Raw genomic sequence first — 11,357 nt, forward strand, 5'->3', positions numbered from 1 at the left:
AGTACCCAGCTGGACGACACGTTGAACAGCTTGGCAGAGTTAAAAAAAAAAAAAAACCTCAAATGGACTTACAGCTATCAAAATACCATTCCATTGCAATGAGCTGTTCTGTCTGAAAATCATGTGTACGTACATAAAGTGTTATAAAACCACTGAGATATCTCATTACTTTTTATGTAGCCCCCCACTGTCCGATGATGGCCATTGCGTTATGTACATACAATTAGTGGGCGATTTAAGGGGAATCCGTTCTTCCAAACGTTGTGTGGTCGAGGCAAGCGCCATGTAGGCCCACATGCGTGTGGAAGAGTGACCACTGGTCTGATTAATTAAAATGCAATTAACAGCACGGTCGCCAGTGGCGCTTGGAACAAAGGACAACAATATACAACAAACCACAGTGCCCCAGACAGAGTGGAGCCAGCAATTTATGAGGCGTCCCAGAGCCGCAGCACGACCTGCGGAAGAATTCAAGCCTCACAACGCGGAACCGATGGAGATGCTCCCAAATAACTTCCCGGAAATTTTCGATCATTCTATTATGATTTATAAAGTTAGCAATATTCCACCATATTAGGCAAACGTTACATACTGGTTAAAACTGATAAGCAAATTCGTCAAATGCTCTCTGAAATTTTGCAAGTGAATTTAAGGAAACAAACGCATTCTAAATGAAAATATGCACAGTTTATAGCCTAAAAATCATCAAATATATGTTGGTGATACCGTGGCGATAATTATTCGGACGTGATGTCAACGCAGGGACTCGTTCGCCTGCACCGCGGAGGGATATGTACCCCGCCTCTTCTCTCCTTCATGCAACTTGTCTTGAGGATCTGGAGGGCATGGGAGACTGTCGCGGCAGGCGGTGGAAAACTGTCCAAAATTCTTCCTTCTAAAAGTTGGACGTGACACATGGACGCCTCCACAAAGTAGACGAGACGCACTTCTGTTAAGGTATGCGACCCGGTTATGTTTAACGTGCATGAGGGTATGACGTTAAATGATTTTTAAATGGAGTTGCACGGTACGCCGAGCTCACCACTTTCACTCGAAGGGCTAGGCTAGGCTAGGCTAACGGTTAGCATAGCTCAACATTGCTGGGGAAGTTCAAAAAGTTGACCAAATGGAGGAAGACAAGGAAGCTTCACGCGCTTGGGTTTTAGTATTTGTTCGTGTTCTGCTGCCGTTTACTTAAAATGTGATATAATCGCAAAAGGAGACGTTATGGGGAGTTTGAGTCGTTCTTATTTAACCAGTTTCTCGGTCAGTATTGGAAAGGTAGCAGAACTCGGTTAGCAAAGAGCTTTCTCGCACTATGTCATCGTTGGCGTCCTCTTCTGCGTAAACGCAAACTCCGACGAGTGTTTTTTTTCACGTTGCGTTTACTTTTGGGAAGATCTTTTCACAGCTGTTCGGGATTTGTGTGAGGCGAGCTGCGTTTCTACGAACCCAATCGCTCTTCCTCTGGGTGGGGGTGCTCACCACCACTCACCAAATCGTTCTTCCATATTGTCTCTGTCCAAACTTGTAAATATGGAAGAATTGTCGGGAGTCTAATGTAATATGGGCCATCATTTCATCCATAATTCGTTTTCATATTTGTGGATAGAAAATGTTGGAGTTCTGCACTGACGTTCTATGTTAGTATTTAGTATTATACACAAAGTGTTAACTTTTACATGCATAATGTAATGAAGCTGAAAAAAAGCAAATTACTCATTCAGAAAATGCAGATATTGATCAAATGAAGACAAGGCATTGGAAATTTTGTAGATTTGAGCCACACAATTTGATGGTCCAAACACAAAGAGCCATCAGTGCGTAGAAGTGTTATCAGTTAACAGAAGATGAGCTTTATCTAGAAGGTTGGTCATCTAGATGCAAATCACTCCTTGGCGGTTGTGTTGAGGCGTGCCATTTCAATGATCCTCTTATGCGACGTTTCAGAAGGTTTGAAAATGTACCTATGTCGAAATGTGAAACGTCATAAGCTCACCTGAAATGAATGAATGAATCAGCTATGAATCATCAATTGGATCATTGTGAATAACTGACTGAATGTTGAAACAGTTTACTGAATGTCAGAAAAAAATCAACTTCATGGACCAGTAATTTCATTTGTATGCCTACATATGCCCCTCGGATGTTTTCTAACATTTTTGTGTGCGTGTGTGAATGTAGAACAATGAACCGTGGAGTAAGTGCTGGACAGCTGTGTGCTGTAAGGGAGGGATTGAGGCAGGAAACAGCTTTTGGTGGTTACATCCTTTTCTTGCAGGATGGCTTTCACAAGCCCCCAGACAGCAGCTGAAGGCTACATGTTTGATTGTTTACTTGGACCATGTCATACAGTTTATCAACACCATATAGTCTAACCTTGAAAGTCGAACTCCGTCTGTGAGAGATACTGCCAGATTAGTTATTTCATAACTAATTTTCTCAAAAGAAATCATAAGAAGTTGATCAATTCTCTTCAGGCTACAATTGCGACTACTATAAACCTTTCATGAACTGTCCAGGTGTTTTGCAGTTGTTTTAAGTCACATTTTCTCCTGGCCTGTCATGTAACGATTAATTGAATGACGATAACAAACCATCTGAGTATGGGCTCTGCCTTGAAGCTTTGCAAGGACAAATATTCTCAATCGACTGTTACAGCACCCATACGGAGCAGTCCATCTTGAAACAAGTTGACGCATTGGTGGTGAGCCAGAGTGGAAGAGTCTGTAGAAGACAGTGTCCTAAATTTGAGATAATTCCTCTCTTAACAAGGAAGATCAAGTGGAATGTGTTCCACAACAGCATGTCTATGACGTTAGCTAATTAATATAGCCTACCATGGCTAGTTAGCACATATTGTTACGCTATCGCAAGTGGTTATACAATAACTTACTATTTTATTTATATAGCGCATTTCACAACAGCTCGAGCTGTAACAAAGCGCTTTCCATATTGTTGAACATGTTGACTACATATGCATATAGAGACAGCCACCGCCGCACTTTCAGTCACTGTATTACACCATCAGTAACAAACAAATATGCAGGAAGCACAAACTGTCAAAAGCGAGCTGCTGATTGCTGAAATCCACGGCGACTCACTCAACACCCAAACTGGATAACGGATTAGTTAGTTGGCTGCCAGGAAATTCTACACTGTCATTCAACTGCATCCACGCGACTCATCAGGCTGGACTCTGCCTTTTAAATGCATACACACTCAAAGTCATAGATACGTTAGTCATAGTAGTATACACAATTTGGAAAAAAATATTCGATATTAGCAGACCTAATTATAACATTGAGTGTCACACAACTATAGTACCGTTTATTGCTTTGTTAGCCACTGCGCAATAAAATTACTGACCCTTTGAAGTTGCCAGGAAGGGAATAGGAATGCGTTTACAGGTTACTGCTGTCACATAATGGTACATATTGTCCATTACAACATTATCACGGCATACCAAACAAAAAAAGTGTCCATGTACTGAAATAATAATGATGATCTCATCTCAATTTTCTCACAAATATATTTTGAGTGATGTCTGGGCCAGTTTATTTAACCCATTTGATTGTATGATTGGCAACAACTGGCGTCTGCCATTGAGTGGCACGAATAGATGAACAAAGATATATATATTTTTGTATTTGATACATTTTCGGACTGATCACTTTTTGGCTTGTGATGTGTTTTCAGAGGCGGTGCAGTCCTATATGCTATTTCTAAGACACCCTTTAACATGTTCATGTGTTGATTTCGATCTTTGCGAACAAAACCTCAGACAATTCACTTTCAAATTTTGCCAGGGCTGTTAGTGGTAAAGTTAGCTGTTAAAATTCGCCGTTGGTCGGCTGGTTGTAATTTCATTTGAGGAAATATTTCCAAAAGGTAAATGTTTCCGGGGTGTTTTCCAGATTTCTGATGGATTAAAAACGCTGGATGCTGACTGGAAGCGCTGTCTGTCGGACAGCAGTCGTCCTCTTCTCTCCGATTGACCACACCTCTTCCCTCCCTCCATCGGCGGTTGTGACCCTACTCCGGACAGCTTGCTGCAAGGCCCTTCCTGAGCAGCAGCAGCTGCGTCCTGCTCGCTGACTCCTCTCCCTCCCCTCCTTCCTGTGCTGGGCCAGACAAGAGTAGAGCCTCCTCTCTTCCCCATCTCACCCTCAGAATAAGTTGAACACACACTCACCAACACTGAGTGGAAGTACGCAACAAGGGCCTTGAAAAGATCTCGATCCCTGTTGACCTGCCCTCGATTCCAACATGACGTCCATGTCCAGTCTCTTTTCCTTCACGAGTCCAGCAGTCAAGCGCCTGCTCGGCTGGAAGCAAGGAGATGAGGAAGAGAAGTGGGCAGAAAAGGCGGTGGACGCTCTTGTGAAAAAGCTTAAGAAGAAGAAAGGGGCAATGGAGGACCTGGAAAAAGCCCTGAGCTGCCCGGGGCAACCCAGCAAATGTGTTACCATTCCCAGATCACTGGACGGCCGGCTACAGGTTTCCCACCGCAAAGGTCTGCCTCATGTAATATATTGTCGGGTGTGGCGCTGGCCAGACCTGCAGTCCCATCATGAGCTCAAGCCTCTGGAGGTGTGCGAGTATCCATTTGGCTCCAAACAGAAAGAGGTGTGCATTAACCCGTATCACTACAAGCGAGTGGAGAGTCCTGGTAAGCACACTTTCGTCTTCCTGTTTCACTTAGAAATTCTACAAGGGCTTAAAAGATTGATATCCTGCACTATTGTGTCCGTGTGTGCAGCATGACAAATTGTAAACATTCACGTTCTCCTTGGCGTGCAAATGCACAGAAGGCAAGAAGTGATCTGGCCTGCGCAGCCGCTCCCTCCATTGCACAGAAAATCAATATGATGAGCTCTTATTAGATGATGTGCTTCAGAGACTCTCGAAGGGTGTGGCATGAGAAAATGTCTTTGGAAACGTATGAACATCTCAGACTTAGTGCATAGCGCAATATCTCGCTCAGTCCATGAATTAGGATCCCTAATATGGAGTGAATCATCCATATTCAAATGTATACATTTTCATTTGCCTCAGAAATTCTGTTATTTCCATGCCCCCTTTGTTTTGTATTCAACCTAGGATTTGAGTTGTTTGTAGAAGTTCACTTTAAGTTCTAATCACAGCGTGGGCCTCTGTTTTTACCACCTAGAATGAGATGCAATATATTGTAAAGTAAAAAAAAGTCTTTTCTGTTTCCTAATCTATACCAGAGCAATAAATCACCTAATCCGAGTTAGATGCAGTGCATCCATTTCTTATTTCGTAAGCATTTCTATCCGGGGATCTTGCGAAATCTCTGTCAAATTAGCATCTGCAACTGTGGTGTGTTTACATGAGAAAAGTAGCCCCATGATTTTTCACACCACTCTGTAATGGAAAATTTGATCACATAATTGCATTCTTTACACAGTTGGGGAAAATCATGTTATGTCAGCAAAGTATGAACAGAAGATTCTCAAAAAGAATAAAATAAATCAAATTTAAAGAAACAAAACTACCATTGTCTTTCTCCACGGCAATACTGGGTTGCAACACAGTGCTGATGCTAACGATGCACTTTTACCTTCAACTATGTTGAAATAAAAATAATATAATAAAATAATACTAATAAATAATCATATCACAATTACAGTGCCTAAAATCACCGTGGTTATCAGTGTCATAAGGATATTGCTCATTGAAAATTCACGATAACGCTGCGGAAAGCCGTGAGACAAGTTCTATTTAGAATCCAAAAGATGCAAAATCAGCAGCATTATGTACATTTGGACTGTTTATAATCTTGTTTGTCTTAAAATGTTAATTATGTATTGGTCTATGAGCGCGTCTCCTGTTTATCACAATACACATTCTTCCCCTTCTTTGTTTCGATCTGCCTTCCAGTGCTCCCCCCAGTCTTGGTCCCACGCCACAGCGAGTTCAACCCACAGCACAGCTTGCTCGTACAGTTCCGCAACCTCACGCACAACGAGCCGCACATGCCCCTGAACGCTACCTTTCCAGAGTCCTTCCAGCAGCCACACAGTGGGGGCAGCGGCAGTGGTGGTGGTGGTAGTGGTGGTGGTGGTGGTGGTGGTGGGGGAGGAGGCGGAGGAGGCGGCGGCGGCTCTTTTCCCATCTCTCCAAACTCTCCGTATCCTCCTTCTCCAGCCAGCAGTGGTACTTACCCCAACTCTCCTGCCAGCTCGGGGCCCTCCAGTCCATTCCAGCTCCCAGGTAAATGTGTGTCAAAGGAAGTTTTATGCAATTCCTCTATGTCCTGTACGCTAGCTGTCAGGACAAAAATATGAAAATGTACACAGTTGCACAACCGCATACTCGCAGATCATGGCTTTATTTACATGTATTTGTATTTTTTATTTATTTTTGAAATGGAAAACACTTGTTTGTGTTTTAGACTTGCTTATTAAAGTTTTTTTTCTTTCTTATCCCAACGCGTTTATAATGGATGTCAATTACAAGTGGATTTTTGCTATTGACAGGCTATCCTAGGCCCCATCTTGAATATCGGGCGGGTCTACTTCACATTTCCCTCCAAGCATGTTGTTAATTTATCCCGCTAAAGGTCTGCATCCATCCTTCTAGTTTCCTTCCCATAAATACTGTTCTCAAACTGTTTGTAAATCAAAACAATATTTAGTTCTTAAATAAGGGCATTTATGAAATGGTACAAGTCTGCATTTTGCAGTCTTTCAAATTTACCCAGTATTATATTTTGCAGTCTTTCCCAGTACAAAATTTAGTAGTCGTTCACATTTTCTCAGTCGAGCTTCAAGTGGCTGATTCGTCTCTTTCAAACAGCTCATATTGCATCTCTGTCGGGAATAGTTGGCATGTGGCTGCTCGGCAGTCCAGGGACTTGTGAAATCTGACGCCTTTCTGTGGGACCGATAGGGTGATGATTGTTCAGATTTGGTGTGTGCGTGTGCGCAAACACCAAACATTTACCGGTAGCAACTGGCTCATCCTCACTAACCGCTCTTTCGCTCTCCCTCGCTTGTCCCAGCGGACACCCCACCTCCAGCTTACATGCCTCCTGATGAGCAACAGGGCCAGGAGAGCCAGTCCATGGAAACCAGTAGTAGCCTTGCGCCACAGAATATGACCAGAGGAGGTGAGCAAAACTGTATCCTGGGCCTGTTGATAGACTCTTATATTGTTGTGGACTCTGAATGGCTTTTGAGTGGCCAAGAAAGAAAATATCATCGCGTATATCGTCTGCTGTCAGAAAAGCACACATTGTGAATCAGTTTCTTATGTAAAATGCCACAACTCTTTAATTGTCAACCTCATTACTACTGGCAATATTTTCATACTGTTGTTTGCACAAGTGAGCAAATGCTATTACATTGTTTTGGAGCATTAAATATTCTGATTGAATTCACGTAATATAGAGGAACTACACTTCAACCTATATGGTAAAAATGTGTCAAACAAGCAGAGGCATATCTGCATCATACACAATGCCACGGTCGTGGTATGCCTTCTTATTTTGTTCTATCGAGCATTTCATTAAAGGCATTTTCTATTTTTATTGATCATGTGACTAGCGCAATACATATTGATCTTGAATTATCGTCCTGCCTCTACATTACAACAATTAATGTTGTTGATGTCCACTTGTTGTGGCTTTGACCAGATTGTACTGAGGAGCCTGGGCAGTCGTGAGGACCATTTTCATTGCGACATCACAATACTTAGTATAATGTACAATTTCTGTGCTCATGGTTTGTGTGTATGTGGAGCTCTTGTGTGATGTCGAAAGATATTTCACAAGATATGGAAGTAGATGAGATAATTCAGTAAATATTAGTAATTTGTGTGTTCAACTCGGTTGTTTTTATTTTAGATGTGCAGCCCGTGGAGTATGAGGAGCCGAGCCACTGGTGCTCCATCGTCTACTATGAACTCAACAACCGTGTGGGTGAGGCTTACCACGCTTCATCAACCAGCGTGCTAGTGGACGGCTTCACTGATCCATCAAATAACAAGAACCGCTTCTGCCTCGGGCTCTTGTCCAATGTCAATCGCAACTCCACGATTGAGAACACACGGCGGCACATTGGCAAAGGTATGACCAACGGTGGTCAACATGTCACTTTTGATTGAACGCTAACAGTCAATCGTCACTTCCACCAGGGGTTCACCTGTACTACGTCGGAGGCGAGGTGTATGCCGAGTGCCTCAGTGACACCAGCATTTTCGTGCAGAGTCGTAACTGCAACTATCACCACGGCTTCCATCCCACCACTGTCTGCAAGATCCCAAGCGGCTGCAGCCTGAAGATCTTCAACAACCAGGAGTTTGCCCAACTTCTGGCTCAGTCTGTCAACCATGGCTTTGAGGCCGTTTATGAGCTTACCAAAATGTGTACCATCAGGATGAGCTTTGTAAAGGTAGGCTTGTCACACAATTATCCCATGTTGAATACACAGTATTGACGCTTGTTGACATTACAGCTGGTATCAAAATGAGACATCCAGTACGTGTTCATTTCATTTTTAGACCATTTTTTGGTACAGATGTGTGTCGTTCTCAGAAAGTACTGTCCCGCCAGATGCTCAAACGCTGTCCCACTTCCACAGTCTATCCCCCTTTACAATCAATCACCAGATTTTACTGCTTACAATATTGCAAACATACTTGAGAGATAAAATAAACAACCTTAGTGAGATCTGTGCTGCCGTTTGTGTGTGAATGTATTTTGAGTGGAGAAAAATGGCCGTCACGACCACTCCCTCTTCGTGACATGCCAGCACACCCATGTCGTTAAGGGGTCGGTTCTACCCTTAAAGTGCATCGGTTTCAAAAAGAGTTTTTGCCAATTAACTAGCACAATGTCATGCCACACAAGATCGTTGAATCAAGTCCACATTGTACATAATCGCCAATATGTCTGCAGAAAACATAAATAATGCACGTTTCCTTCTATCCTTGAGGTGCCGCCCACGATTTACTACTGTATAATGTACTATATACTTCCCCCGGAATGACTTTTGGAAGTTTAATGGGTTTACTGGAAATACAATGGGAACATTTTTAAAGAGCTCTTGTTTATTCTACGACAACCGAGTAAGCTGCGTCAAACATGCTGGGCAGTTTTATTGGTAAATTAAATATTTTTTTACACCAGTTGCATGCATGAACTCTTCAATGTATTCTTGGGCTTGAATCAGCAGGATTTGAACGTCTCCGCCCTCTCCCTCCCACAGATTTCACATTTTAACACATTACACACATCAACAAGCACACTTCAGACAGTTAGAGTATTGCGACGCGTACAGCTAATAAGTTGAGGTGTCGTCATTATCCCAAATGTGACAAGACAGATTCTTACACGACTGCCACATTTCTGAGATCCACCCATAAAATCAAACCGGTAATCTTGACCTTGTGGTCATGCAACTGTATGAACTTGCCCCGTTAAGCAATTGAATGCAAGCAACAGAATCCCCCCCAATTCCTTAAAAAAAATAGTTTAAACAATTAAAAAAGGAAGTGAAACCAAGTGTAAGCAAGCAAGTTATTTGTGGATGTCCCGTTTGTGAAGACCTGGAGTCTGTCACCAGTAGGTGAACGGAAATTGGTTAGGATGTTCGGAAACAACTCGGGAACCACCATTCCTTGAGTCTGCTCTGAACTGCAAACTGCTGGACACAAGTGTTACTGTACACAGTGAATCGAGTTATTCATTGCTGTGGACTGAGGGGCTGCCTACAAAGACAGAAGCCCTTGCTTGGAAATCGACACCTTCATACTTGCCTAAAAATTGCAGCTGTTCACATGGACAAGCCATATGCCTTCTGGACACACCTTTTATAGTCGGACAATACAAAGACTGAGCTGTTTGTTCACAATAGTATTAGTCAAAAGTATGTCTTTCACACACTACCAACTGTCAAGCATAATGGGAGGACGTGTGCGTGCGTGCGTGGTGCTGTAATGGTAAAAAATTTTTAACATGAAATGATTTCTGTTGAATCATGATCACCGTTCTCACAGTGAGTTACTATTTCTAATTTAAATTATCATTATCTCAAAATTATTACTGTACGATATATGCACCCCCCCTCTCCTTGAAATACATGCCTTTGTAGAGTATGACTAATTCTTCTGTCTCACATTGTTCCATCCAGGGCTGGGGAGCCGAGTACCACCGACAGGATGTCACCAGCACACCCTGCTGGATCGAGGTACACCTGCATGGGCCGCTGCAGTGGCTGGACAAGGTCCTGACTCAGATGGGTTCTCCTCTAAACCCAATCTCCTCTGTGTCCTAATAATAGAGGATTTGGATTAGACTCCCACCCCCAAAACCCCCAAGCCTTTTTTTTTTTTTTTTTTTTTTTTTTTTTTTTTTTAATTTTTTTAACATTTTTCCACTTTTTCCCCCTCCATCTGCAATTTTAATTTAAGGTGGTCTTAATGGCTGAACTGTTTACACTTATTTGGGAAGGGATGTTGGACTGGAATGTCAGCAGCAGCCAGAATCAATTGTTGAAATGTTTTCATGTTACCTGGAGAAAGACACGAAACTTGATGGCATGGACTGCCGCATCGCCATCATTTGACGCATTCTTCACCTTGGATACATGCAATTTTAATCTTTTTGAGTCTATTGGTTACTCCAATTATTTTATTTCTCTGAATGTTTAGTTCTGAATTGTGGTGCAATTGACAATTAATTCAGAATGTTATGGAACCATTTTTGTAACGTCTCAATGTAAAGGAATAGACATGACAATTTAAGACTCAGATATTGCAATCTACAATCTTTTAGCATTTAATTGTAGAAAGTACACTGAACTACTCCCTTTCTAATCTGATAGTTTTTGATGTGGGAGAAGGATCACTGAATAAGTTCTTCATGCCATAACCTAACACCAGTGTCAATGTTACATGTGTTGCAGTACAAGTAGTCGCGTAAAATTAGTTCTGACAATAGACATTTTAGGAGTGACATTGTCCACGTTCACTCTGTCAATATTGTGCACTCGGATTATGTGGAGGCATATATTAAATGTTGCCGTGGGTTACAAGACATTTTTTGTTGTTGTTGATGAATGACTTCATTAGCTCGATTAAATAAACAGGCTATCTGGTTGCCATGTCTTTATTTACTTTTAATACACTTTGGAGATCAATTACTGAATCTATTTGTCATTTTCCATTTGAAGAAAGATCTTGAAGGAATCCTTAACTCATGTGGATAACTATATTTGCCAAAGAGCTACCCTACACTTCTTTTTTTATGTAGATGAACAACCAAGGACATTTTTTATTTTTGAAGGGGAAGTGGAAAATTGCTTTTCTATACAAGTACTCTGCGGAGG

General features: G+C 42.0%; 1 protein-coding gene across 1 annotated transcript; it reads left to right on the forward strand.

Moving 5' to 3' along the window:
- Positions 1-799: 799 nt before the first annotated feature.
- On the forward strand, positions 800-11,128 carry smad5 (SMAD family member 5). The gene is made up of 7 exons (XM_088293990.1): positions 800-957; positions 3,918-4,672; positions 5,908-6,240; positions 7,031-7,138; positions 7,874-8,095; positions 8,164-8,420; positions 10,161-11,128. The coding sequence occupies exons 2-7, from the start codon at positions 4,270-4,272 to the stop codon at positions 10,302-10,304; spliced, it is 1,467 nt and encodes a 488-aa protein (XP_088150116.1). The 5' UTR covers positions 800-957; positions 3,918-4,269; the 3' UTR covers positions 10,305-11,128.
- The last annotated feature ends 229 nt before the right edge of the window (positions 11,129-11,357 follow it).

The sequence above is a fragment of the Idiotropiscis lumnitzeri genome, chromosome 4 (assembly GCF_059441095.1).
Source record: "Idiotropiscis lumnitzeri isolate Australia: NSW breed Sydney's pygmy pipehorse chromosome 4, RoL_Ilum_1.0, whole genome shotgun sequence".
Classification (NCBI taxonomy): Eukaryota; Metazoa; Chordata; class Actinopteri; order Syngnathiformes; family Syngnathidae; genus Idiotropiscis; species Idiotropiscis lumnitzeri.

Coding starts and splice junctions, on each gene's coding strand:
- smad5 (XM_088293990.1), top strand. CDS start 4,270: ATGACGTCCATGTCCAGTCTCTTTTCCTTCACGAGTCCAGCAGTCAAG. Junction 7,139..7,873: donor ACAGAATATGACCAGAGGAG/GTGAGCAAAACT, acceptor TTTTTATTTTAG/ATGTGCAGCCCGTGGAGTAT. Junction 8,096..8,163: donor ACGGCGGCACATTGGCAAAG/GTATGACCAACG, acceptor CACTTCCACCAG/GGGTTCACCTGTACTACGTC.